The sequence below is a fragment of the Tiliqua scincoides genome, chromosome 3, assembly GCF_035046505.1.
Source record: "Tiliqua scincoides isolate rTilSci1 chromosome 3, rTilSci1.hap2, whole genome shotgun sequence".
NCBI lineage: Eukaryota > Metazoa > Chordata > Lepidosauria > Squamata > Scincidae > Tiliqua > Tiliqua scincoides.
In genome coordinates this window covers 129,753,556-129,772,438 of record NC_089823.1, presented here as the reverse complement: position 1 = coordinate 129,772,438, position 18,883 = coordinate 129,753,556, and the positions used below count along the sequence as shown (strand labels likewise).

At 41.3% G+C, this 18,883-nt stretch overlaps 1 protein-coding gene and 1 long non-coding RNA gene across 2 annotated transcripts in view; both read right to left on the bottom strand.

The window, feature by feature from the left end:
* Positions 1-6,159: 6,159 nt before the first annotated feature.
* Positions 6,160-18,883, bottom strand: part of NAT8L (N-acetyltransferase 8 like) — a 44,679-nt gene continuing 31,955 nt past the window's right edge. Inside the window, exon 3 of the mRNA XM_066621817.1 lies at positions 6,160-6,548. Coding sequence (XP_066477914.1) covers positions 6,181-6,548 — 368 coding nt within the window. The 3' untranslated portion in view covers positions 6,160-6,180. The remainder of the gene's footprint in view (positions 6,549-18,883) is intronic.
* On the bottom strand, positions 15,436-18,342 carry LOC136645533 (uncharacterized). The gene is made up of 3 exons (XR_010794141.1): positions 18,069-18,342; positions 17,705-17,753; positions 15,436-15,834 (listed from the first exon to the last, which is right to left on the bottom strand). It is a non-coding gene; the product is annotated as an uncharacterized lncRNA (long non-coding RNA).

Below are 18,883 nucleotides of genomic sequence, written 5' to 3'. Positions count from 1 at the left end.
CCTTCTAGCACTGGCATAGCTGTGCCAGTGGGGCATGTGCTGCATCCTGCAGTTGGGAGGGGCAGTCATGGAGGTCTCCTCAAGGTAGGGGAATGTTTGTTCCCTTACCTCGGAGTTGCATTGGCCTTATGTCAGTGCTGGAAAGTTGGTTAGGACTGCTGCCTGAGTCTCATATATGCTGGAACTTGTAAATCCTGGTAGCCGCATTGGTTCCTGCTTTCTCTGGGATCTCAATGCTCTTGTTTTCTATTATGCTTGTCACTCTCCCCCACTACCACATCTTTTGGCTTCTCCTGCCTGGTTATAAGGAATCCCTGTAGGAGTTAATAATCCCTGGGACTTGTTGTACTTGAGAGAACATATCACGTAGGGAAGTATATTTCTCTGTGTGTTTTGTTTTAGAGGTGGGCCAGGGCCAACAGCTGATCTGTTCTAACACCTGATTGGCTCGAGCAAATCATACAAGATCTGGAAACTCCATAAAAATACATAGTTTCAGGGAAATACAGTTTTATGGACATAGGCAAGAATGATCTACATTATAATTTAGCTTCCATTTTGGGGTTATGGACTTGCAGCCCCTTGTAAGTCCACCTGTTTCTGTGCATGGACTTTGCAATCACAGGACTACAGAGAGAACAGTCAGAAAGGGTGATCACTGCATCTTTTTCTGCTTTAGCTGGAGCTTCAAAAAAGCTGTTTGGTGAGGTTGCAAGGTAGCAAACCATTTCCTATCAGCTTCTCTTCAATCATCACTGCAAATAAACATGCTGATGTATTTAATGAAAAGTTTTCTGAAGTGGCTGCTGACCACTGGTAGTGGTGGTGATCTTAATCGCTGGTTACTGCAAGGCAAATGGGAATATTGATCAACTGATATATATCATTTGCTGTAGAAGGGTATACAGGGTACCAGCTTCTTTGATAAGAAAAGTAAAAACAAGGTTTGGTTGGCTTGACTAACCTCACTTTAGGACACTGGCTGTTAGATGTTAATGTGTGCGTATGTAAGAATGTTAAAAATGGTTCTCCACTCAGGCACACAGGGCAAACTAGATCTGTTGCCATGGTGGTGAAAAACGCTACTTAGAATCTAGTTTTATTTAAAGGCTCTCGAACTGGTACATCTATTTGATGCATGTGATTACAATGAGCAGAAATTAATGATGCTGCGCTCTCGCCTCTTCTAGCCACATGATGGCCATAAAAGACCCAGAGAGAGATGATGGCTAAAAAACCTAGTGGAGAAGACAGTAGGAACTAGTAGTACAATCCTCAGGCTCCTGGAAAGAGACCCCAAGGACTGTGAACTCATCAACAGAAAGAAGGAAAGCAGCAGTAGATTAGAAATGGTAATGAGGATAGAGAATATGGAAGAAAGGAATTGTGAGATGAAATGCAAAGATGGAGGCAAAGTGAAATGGAGTTGCAACTCCTGGCCACTCCATTCCAAAGTGGAATTTTGGCCACTTTGGTCCACTAGAACATGAAATAATGTCCCATCCATTCATTTGTTGGCAGCTTCTGATGTTCGGAAGTACACTGTCGGTGAGAATAGAGATTCTGTTTAATAACTCTTGGTATTGGCTTACCTCCGTGTACTGTATATGTTCAAAATACTGTATTAAAAAGCTGTCTAAACTAGTGGCCATTGTCACATCATGATTGTGAGTACCACATGCCAATAATAGTTTGCTTTCTGTTGTCCATCTTAAACATACCACAAGTCAACTTAAGTGAGAAATTAAGAGGGGAAAAATGTTTCTGTCCACTCAGTTTATAACTGTATATAACCTCATTTCCCTCTTAAGTATTTTTTTTCTAAACAAAAGACCCCAAACAAAAAGAGAGAAACAGAGAAGGTGCTCCAACTCCTTGATCATTTCTTTTTTAAAATATTTTTCTAGCTCTGTATTAGCCTTCTTAAGCTTAGGCATCCAGAAGTGAATTCTAAATTTGGCTGTACCAAAGTTTTATACAATGGCACGACAATATTTTTGTTTGCAGTCCTATCCATAGCAATGCATCACATTGGGCAACTATTTTCAGTGAACTTCCCCCAACCCCAAGGTCTTGCGTTCAGATAATTTCAGCTAGGTCAGAGTGGAACTACATGTTAATTATAACAATGTGTGGAAAAGTTTACTGCTATTTCTCCTTTGCAGATTGCTTCCTCCATTATGAAATTGCGATATGGGTTAATGAAGGTTTAACATGAACCTGAAAACCAAAAAGGGCAAATCAGGTGCAGTATAAACTGTGAATGTGTGGCATGTATTTGTGAAGCACTTGCGTATTGTACAGGTTCACTCATAAGGGAGCTGTGTTTGGCTGCTTCTCTATGATGAGTGAACTTTCAGTAGTAAACCTGGATTTTTTTCCCTCCACAAGATGTAAAAAGTACCATTTTAAATCTTGTGGAGGGCAAAATCCAGGTTTACTACTGAATGTTCACTCATCATTGTAATATAAGGGTATTTCTACTCATAATAATTCTATATATAAGTTTGTGTGCTGCATCCTAACAATGCAATCCTGTGCATGTCTACATAGAAGAAAGTCCCACTTTGTTTAGATGGACTTACTCCTGAGAAAGTATGTATAAGATTGGAGCCTAACTCTTCTTTGACATCTAAAATAACACCCCCTGCAGTATGATGAGCTGATTTAATATCTAGGGATTATTGTATCCCATTGTGTCTCACTTTTCCCCAGGCTTCCAGTAGCCTACACTTTTAAAATATTTTTTAGTTTCTAGCGCTGTTAATTCACCAACCTTTTCTTTCAGACTTTTATTATTGGCATATGAACACATATCTATTGTGTCCCCTTTAGTATATATCTTCTGTAACCCAGTCTCTTTGATTTGCTCATCCAAGCTACCTCTTCCAACAGTTCCTTTGCAGCATCCACAACAGGGCTGTGTATCTTCCCTGTAAGAAGGTGCATGTGCACCCAAATGCATGTACAGTTTATATATCTTCCCATGTGCAAACCTCCACTTTGGACATTAGATAGGAGGCAGAAGAAGAGGAAGCATGAAAGATGCTTTTCCCTGCACATGTTCTGTGACTCCTGGAGTCACTTTCAGGGAAAGATTCAAATGTGTTTATTCTGAATGGTATGATCCTCCCATTGATCTGTGACAGAAATCCTAGAGAGCCACTGCCAGCTTGTATATACAATTCTGAGCTAGATGGACCAGTGGTCTGATTCAGGCAGCTTGCACTTTAGAGGACAAGATTCCAGAAAAATCAGCAAATTTGGATTAATGCTTAGCTACCACCATTTAAAGAAACTAGAGTGAAAAAAAATTAGTTGGAGATGAAATTAGAGATGGTACTTGCTCACACTGGCACTGAATTACTTTTTCTAGCATAATTAGCACAAGCGAATGATACAACACTTCAAAGATCACATATTTTTGAAAGCCTTCTCATTTAGGCAGGCTTTCTGGGATTATGATACAGTGGCATTGAATCATGTGCTCCTGTGGTGGAACTTGCAGCTTTGGGGGCTTTTCACATAGCTATGAAAGAAGAAAACTACAAAGGTACAGTATTCAAAACCAGCCACATTCATAAAGTGCCTCAAAAGTCAGTTTTGACTTCATATTCCAGCCCCACCCCCAGTCACTTACATATTACTACTGATCCTCCAGAAGTCATTTAGTGCAGTAACAACACAAACAAAAAAATTAAAAGGCACAAGCAGTTATTTTCTTTCACTTTTTCCTAATACTTTATAATATTATTCTGTGTTATGCAGTTGAATGAAATTACTGAAAACAGCTAGAAAATATTATACCAATTTCTGTACACTATACACCTCTATCCTACACCTTCCCACAATACACATTTCAGCTTCAGGAGAAATGTACAGCATAGAAATATTTTAAAAAATACATTCCACATCCACACACGCACACTCAATTCCAACAGGTACAGTCTGTAAATCAAATCCAATCTCTATTACTGATCCATTTGTTTTATTGCTGGGACACCATCGGATGCTGCCATTTTAGGGATGGCAATGTCTGAGGCAGGAACAATACCAGCAGTGACAAGGCATCAATGAATTCAAAAGAAGAAACATTTTGGCTTTTATGCACCTACTCTTATCGCTTTATTTGGTTGCGATTTTAATCACGTCCATGGAGGCAGTAACTGCTCCTCCTTCCCTGTGCTAGCACTTAGGCAATCTGTGGAATTTCTTTTCCTTCAAAATTGCGCTCTCCTTGATAAGAAAAGAGAAGAAGCATGCTCTCAGAAAAGACTCAGATAGGAGATTTTCAGCTCTCTCCGAGTTTATGTAGGCTACAATCCTATGCACTCTTACCTGGGAGTAAATCCCATTTAACACAGTGGGCTCTACTTCTGAGTAGACATGCCTAGGATTGTGCTGTTACAGTCCTACTCAGGGCACCATTGATCCTCATCCTGGCACGTGCCCCAGTCATTACCAGGAGACACCAAATTCTGCCCCTCAAACTTCATGTTACAATAGGAGGGATTTGGTTGTATCACCACCAAATACTGTACATGAATGTTTCCATCTGATGAAAGGGTCACCCTCTTTTACTTGACTTCATCATTCACCTCCTCTCTGAAACCTTACCCCTCTAAGTAACATCTGGCCTAGCTTCTTATCATAAGGATGATATTTTTTTTATAATGAAGAAATAGGTAAAGGAGATTTCCCTTTAAAGAGCTGAATCCTTCAACCCACCCAAACTTGGTGCAACCAGAAATTTTTCCTCATTATTTCTGAAATAGAACATCTAAAAACTTCAAACCTCCTGTTTTCTCCTCCATATATACTAATGTTACATGCAAAATTGCTATTCCTTGAAATAAGTTATAAAATTGGTATTTCAAGCCAAAGAAGCTGTTACCTTGGTTATTTTGGTGGCGAGCACTGTACATACATACTAGGTACAGACACATGCCAACTCTGTGTTGCATTGCTGTTTGCATTGTACTGTACAATTCACAAATCTGACATCATTAAAAGCAGCAGTTACTTTTTTGTGGCAGGCTGTCTGTCTATATTTATTCCACTAGCAACTGATTAAAAATAGCATCTTTGTTTCCCCTGCCACCTACAGCCAAACTTGTGACTTCAGTAACCTGTCTTTTGCATATTGCTTTTCTGAAGCATTTAGATTTGGTGCACGTATTAGCATACAAGTGTGTTGCCATAGAAACTGAAGCCTCCATTCTGCCTCCATGAAAATCAGTCAGCAAAAGCTAGCGCTTGAAGAAAGAAAGCAAAAATAATAATAAACAAATTAAAATTATACATGAAAGTAAATGTAAATCAAAAGGAATTCTACTGCATGTACAGACGTCTGGCACAGGATTGCAGGTTATAAATACATCCGCGCAGATGATATTTTAGTAATTTACATATGTTACACTAGGCTCAGGATTCAAAATGCTTCAAGTCTATTTGCTGGCTTAGGAAGAAAATGAGGATAAAGGAACAAGTCATAGTTATCAGATGCACCACGATTCAGACAGTTGGCAGAATGAGGTACATCCCAAAAGTGCAAAATCAGAGCCTACTTGGCAGTGCCATGTGTTTGAAAGCATGCAAACACGTCCTCTTCATGCATCAGAGCAAGCAGGTTTTTCACATTTTCTTTCAGTGTTTTTAACCAATATGTCATGGTTGTAAAATGAATGCATACTTGTCCATAAAATACTGAGAAATGCATTCAAGTAAAATTTCTCCACTTAGCTGTATCATGAAGTTTATCACTATGCTTTTTGATTTTTGGGGGGTGTGGGGAAGACTATTTACACACACCAGACAAGCAGTATTGTGATGTATTTAAAGTTTCTGTGCTTATGTAGGTAACCTGGGTAAGATAAGACTGAGAGAGGGAGAGAGTGGGGTGGGGAAGAGAGAGTCCATCCCGACCTCCTTGGCCATTGAACAAGTGTATGCATCAAGGACAGCCAGCAGTACCTCCAGCATTAGCACCATCACTCTACAAGCATGTCAGAAAAGAAGGACCCTTTGTTTGTACAAGGAATTTGTACAAAGCAAATGAATAACGTGAAATGGAGAAACATAATAATAAAATGAAATCTGCAAATAAACAGTGACCAAAAACTCCCACAAAACACTGGCAAAGAAGATTTTGGGGAGGAACAAAATTAAGTTAGGGCCTTTTTACTCTTCGCGCAGCTGCAGGCAGTAGCGGTGGTAGCGAACCTGGAAAAACATTCGCTCTAGTATAGAATGTGTCATTCCAGGTAGAGTGTAGTGTTCAACAATACCCACATGCTTGAATCCTAAAGACTCATACAACTTGTGGGCTGCCACTTTCACTGCTGTGGTTCCCAGTACAACAGATGAATAGTTATTGACCATGGCAAACTCCAGCACCTTGCGACCCAGAGCTTTGGCAATCCCTTTACCACGGTATCTGGAGTCAACAGACATGCGGTGTAGCTCCACTGTGTTGTCTTCCTCGTTGCCTTTTGCTGCCACGATGCCCACCACATTGCCATTCAGCACTGCAACCCAGAAGCAGGAACCTGCAGGGACAAAACAACAAGTGAATCTGAAATAAAAATACTCTTCTGCAGATACACACTTCTAGGAATATTGAATGTCTCACTAATTTTTTTTAAGTGCTGGGTTGGGTTTTTTAAACCCAAGACAAGATGAAGGATGGGGAATGTAAGAAATACATAAAGGCAGTGCCCCCTTGACACCAAAATTACAGTACTCAGAACTTGCACTGTCCAATGTGATCCTGCAAGACTCCTTGTAAAACTTCTCCTCTCTGAAGCTGGCAGCATTATCAATGCTGGCAGCACTTCTTTATTTCATATATGGTGTTAGGAAAATCAGACCGTGTAGAACATGAAAATTGAATTAAATTCCAGATCTCTTTGAGCTGCATGTCCAGATTTGGAAAGGGGGTATAACAATTCTTTTAATAAAATAAATGTGTTGGCTGGGTTTGAAAAAGTGGACTAAAAATTCTTTTAATAAAATAAAATTTGTTTATTTTAAAACCTGTACATGAGAATGAACCATTAATTAATATCTTCCTTCTAGCATGGCTTCATGCAGGCTTTGCTCTTATAAAGCAGTGTGTTCTGGTGCCTACACTAATGAATTTATTTATTTAAAATATTTATACTCCATTTTTCTTTTCCCAACAGGTTGTAAACCAGCTTACAACATCTTTAAAAACATCATTATAATAACAATGAAAGCATTAAAGTACAAAAGCAAAAAAGCTAAAAATTTAAAGCAAGAAACATTGGAAACAGCTATAAACAGTCAGACTATCAGGAGACAAATAATCATTAGCTCACAAAGTGTTATTAGGTTATCACATTTCTAATCTTCAGTTAAGACTAAAACCCTATTTAACCAGCATCCTGCCAGCTAGATGTCTCTGTGTCGTCCACAAGTAGAGCATGAAAGCAACAGCTTGCCCTGTGGTTTGTCTCCAGCATGTTTTATGTGCCTTTGAATAGGAAGTTCTGTTTGTTTATTGTGGATAATACTTATTGACAGATCTAGCTGCTATGAAGTTGTTCCAGTTTCACATCTGTAATGTGATGCGATGCTGTTTTAAGATTTAAACAGCAGCATTGGCAGCAAAGTACTGCTACCACTGTCTGTTTCTTTGGGTCCAAGCAGACAACAATTTTACCACATAGTAACTATGGTGTGCATATAACCACTTGAGCAGCCAGTTGTCTGTATTGCCCTGCAAAATGTGGGGGGGAAATTACCACATTGTTCACCTGTTCAGAAATACAGGAAAGTGGCAGAGGGAGTTCTCACAACTTGGGAAGGTACCCTAGATTACCACCTTACCAAATGATAAGATACAGACATCCAGTTTACGTGTACAACATGCGAAGGTCACACAGGATGAGCTGGTCATCTGTGTTCATCCTATATTTGTTCACATTTGTCACTGTTTACACAGTTTGATTTTCTTTATTTTAGGGTTGATTCTTTTTGCACAGAGGAATAACTGAATATGAAGAGGGGGTAAATATATATATATATATATATATATATATATATATATATATATATATATATAAAATACATTTCCCACATGGTGAGATGTGTGAGCTGTTCCTACATCTGGACCTCATTCACTTCACTTGGGGAACATGCACAAGTTCCCTTTCACAATGTATGCTGGAAGCACAAAAAAAAGAAAGAAACCCATTGTGTGTCTCTTTGTACTTAATTTTAAATGCAAAGATGCTTTGAGCTGTCTAAATGAATTCCTCCTCTTCCACCTGCCTGCATATATGCTGCTCAGTACTGGCTAATATGGTCAGTTGTAATGCCTTTATTCTTTCAATGTAAAAAGCTGCTTGCTTCTGCATTCAATTACTCTTTCTCTGTACTTTAAGCAAAAGAAGCTTTGATGGTTTTTTTATAGTCTTTTAAAAATTTTCATGGAAGTTGCTGAATACCTTCAGACTGTAACTAGCAATCAAAGGACCAAGCTGCTATTTTAAAAACTTTTGGGCCTTGCTAAAGAAAATTTCATTTACCTGGGAACAGAATGCTTAAGATAGAGAAGACCATCTGACTTAACTCTCTATTTTATTTTTTAAAATCTTAAAATGAATTTTAAAAGCATGTTTTACATGGAAAAGAATGGGTTTCTCATTGTCTTCTGTTTCATTATTTCACATTCTCCACTGTTCCACATTGTATACCCTCACTGTAGAGTCCACACGTTGAGAGATTGGACCTACAAATAATGCTCATTTGGACAAGAAATACATGCACATTTTAATATTATTTCTGTGCTAAATTATAAGGTAATTGGTATTAGTGTTCCTGGAGGGGGCAAAACACTAGGTTTCTTCAGGTACCTGGTCGCTGTTGTAAAGCAGTTTCTCCTCCTTGCCTTCAGAGCCAGTCAGGGGTATAAAAGGAAAAGCTTTTGCAGCAGTGACTGGTTCTGAAGGAAAAGATATGGGGCCACTTTACACCAGTGACTGGGCTCCAGAAGAAACTTAGTGTTTTGCCCCCCTCTCCAAGAATGCCAGTGGTAATCAGTAGCCACAATAACACTCATGGGAAAAATAAAATAATGCACTTTATAAATAATAATCATAATTTCCTCAAGATTTCTTGTCCTTTTCCACTCTTTAATTAGGAATCAGAATCTGCTTTACCTCAGAAGCGTCAAATATAAAGGCCCTGGAATTTTATCCGGTCCTTTAAGGCAGCAATTTTAAGTCTTTTTCATCTCATGGCACATTGACAAGGCACTAAAATCTTCAGGGCACACCAACAGTTTTTTGACAATTAAAAAGGCACATCATGCTACCAGTGGATGGCTCATATCCCAATGGCCCTACTAATAAATGACACCCCCCCCCCAAACTCCCATGGTTCACCAACAGACCATTCGCAGCACACCAAGGACTCTAATAATGCTCCACCACCTACATAAGTCCACCAATTTCAGGGCCAGGCAGTGACCTTAGCAGAGCAAAGAAACTGGTGTGTCAGTGGCCACCAACTGTGTGCCTCAGCAACAGTTCTTCTCCCACGCCTATGAACATTTCAGAATGTAAGTAAGAAAAAAGAGCTTTAAAATAAAATACATTGCAATGGTTCCTGAGCTGTTCTTTGTGTGTTTGCATATTATATGCACAAAGAGCAGCTCAGGAATTATTTGTGAGTAAATGTGCTCAACTTGGATACCTCACAAATAATTTGCTTCTTAATAGGTCCCGCCTTTCAGCTTGCTGCTTCGCATAACAGGCTCTTATTCTCAGGAGGGAGAAAAATTATAGGGTAGGCATCTCAGCAGGGCTTTTCAAGGACTGGAATGCATATCCTCCCAAGTAGACTTACTTGCAAGTAAGCATGACGGCCTGCTGTTGCCATGGCCAAGTTAAAAAAAGAAAAGAAAGAAACACAGTTTGCTGAGGGGAGAATTCTGAGCAAAGAAGAAAGTGTGGGGCATTTCAAATAGCAATACTGAATGTGTGACCTGCGCTGGTCTCCATGGAATCTGGTATAAACCAGCTGTCTCTGTTGGCTATTTTCAAATTGCTATGTGGACGGAGCAGGAGAAGAATATGTAACTTTCCCCACGTATCCATTCTGCACTCCAGAGTGTGTGCTGCTTTCCTCACCCTGTGCCATTCAATATACATACATGTTTAGAATAGTGGGCAGACAGGAAAAGGGATTTTAGATGGCAGGGACATTCAGCCTTTGGGGGGTAGCAGTTTTGGTCCAGAGAAAGATTTTTGTGTGAGACTGAGAGGGAAGTTTGGATGAGGGGACAATGTGGACAGTGTTTAGGGTGAAAGAACTGGACAGGGACCAGGCATCCTTGACCTTTCAACTTCTGTCCAGTCTTGCAATTCTGAGCAGTCTACCTCAGGCTTATTCTATATCTGATCTCATTCATGCATAAGAGTTGCTTAAAAACCAGAGCCATCCAACGACTCCAGATCGTCTTCCATACCCATGAAAGACCTTCTGTACCATACTAATGATGTTTCTCCCTAAGATGTTTTTCTCTTCCTATTGCTCCCAGTCCATTTTATTGTGGCGCTTGCTTCATCCCTTCCTGCTTGCTTAATAACACAGATGGAATTTTCTGTATTTCCTTGAAATCAGCATCTTTCTCTGATGTTTCATCAGCTGGGACTGGCCTCTTTTCTCCTAAGAACAGCCATTTTTTTTCCATCAACTGCCCACCCTATGAGCAGGAGAAGAAAGCAAGTGGCAAACCGGCACCTTCACCCTTTCCTTGCAGAGCAAAGTTTTGTTTTAAAATGTGGGGTGGAAGAAAGTTGGAGGGAAGACTGTTCTCCTTTTATGGCTTTCTTTGCCTTTTGGAACTATAATGCGAATCCTGCATTTTGGCATAGGGAGAGTAAGAAGAAGAAAATGTTAGAGCAGAAAGGAATTATTATTTCAATTTGTCTCCACATCCTGCAGCCACCAAACCCAGTGCTTGAATTGTGAGCCCTTTGGGGCTAGATAGAATATATGAGCCCAGGGGACAAAAACATAATTTTCAGACGCACAATTGGGTTTGGTGTCACAGGCTGCTATTATAAATAGTCATCACATTTGGGGCAGGTTGGGGGAACTTCTGACTTCCTAGCAATCTTCAGGCAAGGGCTTCCAAAAGCGAATTCACAAGCTGAAATATCAAAAACAAGGTTTGCAGAGAGGCCCAGGAGGCTAACAGATGTACTGGAAGCTACAGAATGAATCACAATTTGGCAACAGTCCTCCAAAATGAGAGCAAAATTAGCTGGACAATGGGTACAGATATTTCTTTTAAGCAGAGGCCAAATGACCGTAGAGGTCACTTAAGTTAAAAGTTCAATTAAAAGTTATGTGCATCGATAAAGCAGAACTTACCCTTGCAACTCCGCATGCATCCAGCATCTCATTTAAACAGAATTGCTTCTGCTGTGCATGCAGTGTTAGCATGCCAAGGATCTGTAGTGGGCAGCCTGCTGGCATGCTAAGATTGCAGACATCACGGCATAATGTTTACATGCGACATCGGCCAAGTGCAACGCCATGTGGGTTGTGCTTCCACCAATGTCATATTTAAGGCTGGCCTGAAGAAAGCACTGATAACCTTAGCCAAAATGAAGTTCAGTTTTTTAAAAACTGAGCAATGCTACACTTTATAAATACAACTGAAATAAATCAAAATCAAACCTTTCATTCCTAATATAGACATCTACTCCAATGCACAATTCATATTAAACCAAAAACTCCAGTTCCAAATTTACAACTATATTCGGATGAAGTACTCCAAAAAGTGAAAGCAAACTATCAGTCAGTCAACAGTCAACAAAATCTTTATTAGGCATAAAGAAAACAAACTGTAGATTTTTAAACAAATAGGCCAGCTCTTACTCTTTCTTCATTTAACCAAAGAAGTTAATCTCTTTTCCAGTACCATATCACTAGCTCCCAGTGCTTTTCCAACCATGATTTTCGTCCCCTTACCCCGAGTAAAGCCCCAGCATGCTGAATGGAGCTTCTCAAGTCTGCACCAACTAAATCACTGGCACAGACTCAAGAAGTCCCATGTCAGGCTTTTGAAGCCAACATGAAGGTCTCAATTGATCCCACCCCTTTCCTGGGCCTTACTCCAAGGAGATCTTCAGCTACCTCCTAACATGTGCTGGATACAGTGAGGTCCATGTGGCCCAATTGTGGCAGCGCAGGTTAGGATTGGACTGCCTGTTGGTACTCCCTTCCAATTCCATTAGGCCCCTCCTTTTTTCTTTCTTTCCCAAGACAGATGTGAGAGGAACCCATATAAAAATGGAGAAATCAGGATTTTAATGTGTCTGTGATTAGGCAAGAGCTTGTCACGCCTTCTAACAAAAAGGAATCCAATATGAACCCATAAGTTTCTCCTCCAGGCAACAGATGAATTATTCTAGTACTTTCACAAGCCCTTGAAGCTCCCAGGGCCATTCTTGGCTTGTTTGTTTTTAAGTCATTTTAATTTAATTTAACATCTCTGCATTAAGGAAGTTTCCCAAGTCTTTAGAAAACACTATTTTATTTTTGGATTACCCTGTTTCACTTCCAGTCTAATAATACTTGATTATCTGAGTTCTAACTCATTTTGAAAAATCACCTATTTTTCAGTAACATTATCTATTGAAATATTTTGAATTCAACAACCAAAGTTGAGATAAGAGGACAATGCAGTCGCAAATGGATTCCATTTTGTTGAGTATCCTTGACGGGCAAAATATTTCACTTTCAACCCAATCCTATCTCCCATAAGCCCATTGCACACATCACCACTGACAAAGCACACACAGCATGCTGTGGTGGAGGTGTCCAGATACCTGGAAGAGAAAAGTAGAAAAGGGCATTTTTTTGCCCTTAAAAGGCCTTCTGAGGGCTGGGGAACGCCTCCCTGGCCTTCAGAAGGCCTTTTAAGGGCATAAAAAGTGTCACTTCCACTTTCCTCCGTGAAACCAGAAGTGATGTTTTTCAGTCCTCCAAGGGCTTTAAAATGACCAGAGGGTTGGGGAGGCCATGTGTAGCTTCTCCGGGCCTCCGGAAAGGAGGCAGGGAGTGGTACTAGAGGGGGGCAGCAGTATGTCAGTGAGACGGGTGGCAGCCCTGCTAGTGGGGGGGGGCAGCAGCTTGTGGTCGTGGCCCCGGAGCCACAATCACCACTAGATAGGATCTTGGCATGTTCTGCTGCTGCCATGCTCCTCCCCCTCCTGCACCTAGTTTGGCCTGTTCCATGCCCCAAACTGCCCATGATCCTCCCGTTCTGCCCCAACCCCAACTTACCAGTGGCAGCATGGGATGGAGGAGGTTGAGGGCTTGATCAAGACCTATGTGCGCTGGCTCACTACCAGTGCACAATGTTGCAAGCATGCCACAAGGCACATTTGCAAGCCCTTACCGCAGACCCAGCACTGGAGCTAGCCCAGCACGAGCCTGCATTATGCCGCCAGGTGGTTGTCCGGACTGCCTGGCGGCAGAGAGGTGAGTGTGGGTATAGGAGGAGGCAGGGAGGAGGCATTTTGGGGCTGGGAGATGTGGGCCGGGGACAGGCAGAAGGCAGGGAGGAGGCGTGGCAGGGGGATGGAGGAGAGCGGCACCAGTTGAGTTCGGCTGCACTGGATTCTGAGCTCCGTGTTGGACCGCACAGTATGACACAGGACTCCAATTCTGCAGCAGCAGGGTTACTTCCCTTCCCCCAAAATAAAGTGGAGGCTTTAGCTTGGCTTCGCTTTTTCAAACATTGGTTTAGAATTGGCTCTGCTATAGCTAAGGACCCCTACTGAAAAGTATTTTAGAAGATTCCTTCTGTTCTCCAGGACTGGCCTTACTAAGCAAGCAAGTCCAATCTCTAGGGCTTTTCTTCGATTTGCTAGGTACAATGCCATGGGCGACTGCGTTTAAGACCTTACGTACCTGGCTAAGGGACATTGAAAAACAAGAGCTTTTAACCGAGGCCAAAAAAAAACCTGTTCCTGCTTTATTTTGGACTATCTTGGGCAGCTGATTTTGGTATTAACTATTTCAATTTTCTAACAAAACCACAGGAATGCAGAGTGTTTTTCCTAGCCAGATTCAATGCTTTCCCCTCAAATGAGATGAAAGCCAGGTTCAATGCTCAACAATCTAAAGTATGTTGTCGTGGTTCAGGTTTTGAGACACTTCCTCATATTTTACTGATTGTTACTCTGATTTACAGAGCCACTATTTATACCTTTTTAAAAGTCATTTAACAGTACTGAAATTGACACTGTTAGACAGTTACTAAACGGCAGGAATGAGATTTTAACAACCAACATGGCAAAGTACTTTTACTGTATTTATACAAGAATTGTCTCAAGAAGTTGAGTTTAATGTACACGGATAATTTTCTGTTTAAGACCTTGGTTTTATTGTTTATGCCAATAAAGGTTTTTGATTTGATTTGAATTCCCTTCCCCCAAGGAGCCGCTGCGGGCTGCTTGGTTGCACGCAGGATACTGCGGCAGCCATTTTTGGCACTGCGGCAGTCCCACACTCTGGGCAGCTCAAGATTAGGCTGCCCATGGTTTGATATCAGCCATATGCAGCCTCTGGCCAATTGCCCTGGTGGCCATGGCATACAGAACAACTTTTGTACCATTTTTCCAGTACTTACACTGACAGATTGCAAAATCTGTCACTGTAGGTCCTGGACAGAATTGGGCTGCCTCTCTATCTAATGACTGTAAATGCATATTTCAGTGGGGCTTTCAAGTGTATTTTTAAAATTGCTTTCCATTGTAGCAGATGCACATGTCAGAAGTAACACTATATTATAACTGAAGGAAGAATTAAATTCCCTTCCCTAACTTTGAATTTTGTGCCTGACAATACTTGGGTGCTAGTACCATGTCATCCTATTCTTTCAATTTAGCTTGTAATATTTCAGTAAGCAAGGACTGTAAAAGAAGCATAAATCTAGGCAAGAAATTCATTTTGATCAAGAGATTCTGCATATCCCAGAGGTTATCAAAGAAATCAACTTATTCAGGTCCTCAACATCTTTGTAAAAAGCTAAGTAATAGGTATAAAATCTCCCATATTTGAATGTTAAGCCATTGATCTCTTACTCCTTGAGACACACACACACACACACGCACACGCAGAAACCACTAAGCATAAAGGAAAGGAGGGACACTGGCTTTTTATTGAAGAAGGCTTTAAAGCAACAGGTGTATACAGCAGGAGGATCATTGGTTTGGCACAAGAGTCAGCACTGCAGGATCATATTGCTAAAGATATAGTACTGCCATGAGGCAAAACTTAAATTCAGAAACAGTTCCTGAGGAACACAATTGTGCTTCTTTCCTCTCAGGAATGCACAAGCAGTTTGATTTTCAAAGCATCTGTTGCAAGCACTGTTGGTACCCCATCAGTTGTGATTCAAATAGAAATTGATGGTGCCAGTGATGATGGAGCAAGGGTTAGCACACTGGCAAAACCCAAACTGGTAAGAAAAAATGCACACAATCTTTTAAATTGTAAAAATATACACATCATTTATTTTTAATACATAAAGAAATATATAGTTAGAAGAATAACTTGGAAGAACACAGAAAAATTATTAATCTGAAAAAGTATTTGAAATGTAAATTGTACAAATTCGCATTTTTTTTGTTCAAAAAACAAAAACAAAAAACACTATTCCTTGGGGGTGAAGCATTTTTAAAAAAATGTCCTGCATATTTTCTGCAACCAGGTTGAGGTGCACAGGTTTGCCTGGTTCCACAAGCATGGGGTGGTGCCTTGTTTCTTCCCTTAAAGCTGCTGGTTCTGCAGGAAGAAAAAAAAAAGACACCACAATATTGTTGTCTTTGCACTAGGCACCAAATGCATTAGTGTGGGAATTCCCACCCCACATGCTGTTGATGCTTTTTTAACCCACTTGACTCACACTTTAGAGCAGGGGTCTCTAAACTTTTTGGTCGAAGGGCCACATCAAACATCTGGCACAGTATCGAGGGCCGGAAAAAAATTAAATATAAAATTTAAATAAATACGTTAGCGATGGAACTTAGATGAATGAATAAATGGGCTCAAACGTCCAGAATTTCTCCAAACACCAACACAGCCCAAAGCACACCCTTAAACAGACCCCCATTCCCCCACCCCACAAGCACGTCAACTGGGCCAGAGGCTCTCAGGGGATCAGAGGCTGGCCGCGGGACAGATAGAGGCTTACCGCGGGCCACATCTGGCCCCCAAGCTGGGGTTTGGAGACCCCTGCTTTAGAGCATCATCTATAAATCGTTCCCAGTGACCACAAAGCAACATTGAGCTGCTTTCATTCAGCACTGTCTTGCATGCATTCAACAACTTGTTCACTTGTTGCTTTTTTTTTTTTTTTAAGGATTTTGCTTGGGATTCCCACCCTTTAGAGCAGTGGTTCCCACACATTTAGCACGTTTTAGAATGAGAATCTGTCAGCACCCACCAGAAGTGGTGTCATGACCAGAAGTGACATCATAAAGCAGGAAGATTTTTGGCAATCCTACCCACACTTACCCAGGAGTACGTCCCACTTACTATCAATATTAAAAGAATATACATAGTAGCTTGTTAAAAGTACAGGTCTGTAACATTACCCCAAATGCAATCACATACCATCAAGTCCAATCTGTTAAAAATAAAATATTGAAATGAATGGGGACCCACCTGAAATTGGCTCATGACCCACCTAGAGCAGGGGTGTGAAACATAAGGCCCCGGGGGCTGGATGCGGCCCGCGGAAGCTATTTATCCGGCCCTCAGACTCTCAGCTGTTGAGCAGTGCTGAGGTGTTACTGCTGTAAGGGCAGCCCACAAGACAACTGGGCTCTCTCATATCTTGAAATATGATCAAGATTTGTGTATTTTCTCTTCTGTCATTTGCAGTGAATGAGCTCCTAAATGAGAAAAAGTGCTTATTTTCGGTTATGACCTGTTTAATGACATCACTTCTTGCCTAATGACATCACCTTTGGCCCTCAGCAGGCATCACGAATGGTATTTGGCCCTTGGTAAGAAACGTGTTTGACACCCCTGACCTAGAGGGTCCCAACCCACAGTTTGAGAAACACTGCTTTAGAGAGTCTGCTCCTTTTACCCCCCTTTAGAAAGTCTGGTTGCACCTGCCGAAGCAGAACTAAAAGCATGTTCCTGGTCAATCAGGAAGAATTGTGGAGCAAGCCAGGTAGTGGTAGTTCTGCTGGTCTTGCTCTGACTGCTGCTGCAACAGAGGAGAGCAGAGTTGGAGTATTGACTTCTAATTCTTCCTCCATCCGCAAAGCTAGTCATCCAACAGCCCGATCTTATTCAACTTTCCAGTGCTGATGCAGCTATGCCAGTGGGGTGTGCACTGCGTCGTGCAGTGAGGGAGGCCGTCTCAAGGTTCCCTTACATTCGCTCCCTTGCCTTAGGGATGCATTGTGCTTTCACCAGTGCTGGAAAGTTGGATAGAATTGGACCCCAAGTCTCATAGAATGCTATAAGTGTGAACAAAGTAGGGGAACCATAATAAGAGGAGGAGGAGGTGAGCAATGCTTACCCTGCCTTTGGCCTTATGTTCTTCTAATGTTTTCTACTACTTTGAATCTCAGTGGAGACCAAATAGAACAGCTGAGTCACCCCAGCACATTGTACATTGTCATTTACCCACACTTACCTTGGCCATGGTCTCCCACATCCGAAGCCTTGCTATTCTTTTTTTGCAACTGAAAAGGCAAAAAGAAAAAAAATCATGCCACACCACTTACAAAAGGGAAACACAAGCTCCACCACCCTCCACATACCTTATTACCGACTCATCCAGTGCATGGAATCTTCCCTTCCAAATTCATCTCTCACCACTTCCAGACTTACTCCTTCATACACTTATTTAACCCCTTGAAAAATACATCCCACATCCACCTACAGCTGCCTTTACATCTTCAAATTACCCCCTATGGACACCACCTCATGCCTACTGATTTGCTATTCACCCTCTCACCCTGTTAACATGCCTGCTGCATAGTTATCAACATACTTACCAGAGGGTAGCTGATGGTTGTCTGTAGTATGCAGCAGACTGTTCCATACCCGCCCACCATCAAGCACACCCCACATGGCTGTAGGGGTCATGGGTAGTCAAAAGTTCACGTTGGGTGTTCATAGGAAGCTGCTACTTTATCCTCCATCAGCACTAATGACTTCTGGAAACAAAGTTAGAATGTCTCTCTACGCAACCACTCTGATGTAATTAATATACAGTATAACATCCAGGATACAATGTGCGCACTGTGGAGATAACTATTAGGATTCAAAGACTTGGACAGAAAATCACCTAATTAATGAGTCCACACAGCTGTATGGAATTGAGTGATTTCACCTAACCAAAACTGAAAGGCCTTCCTTGCAACTGGTTTCTTTCATGCCTCAAGCCATTCACACTGGTTGGTGATCAGACTTGAAGCAAATCCAAATCACTGTTAAAAATAGTTTGTATCCCAAATCAAGTTCTGTCTTCAAGTAAGGTCTGGTCAAATAAGGCAGGAGGTCTGGTCTAGAGGGTAGAGCCTCCATTTGCCTGAAGATAACATCCACAAGGTCGCCAGTTTGAGGCCACCGGCACCGTGCGACCTTGAAGCAGCTGACAAGCTGAAGCCGAGCTATTCCATCTGCTCTGAGCGTGGGAGGATGGAGGCCAGAATGTGAAACCAGATCAGACAGAAACAGCTGGACTGTTGTGGTTCTTGAAAGAAAGAACCTTCTTTCATTTGTAAAAATCCCTACGGGGATTTAAATAAGCCTGCCTATGTAAACCGCCTTGAATAAAGTCTTGAATAAAGACCAAGAAAGGCGGTAT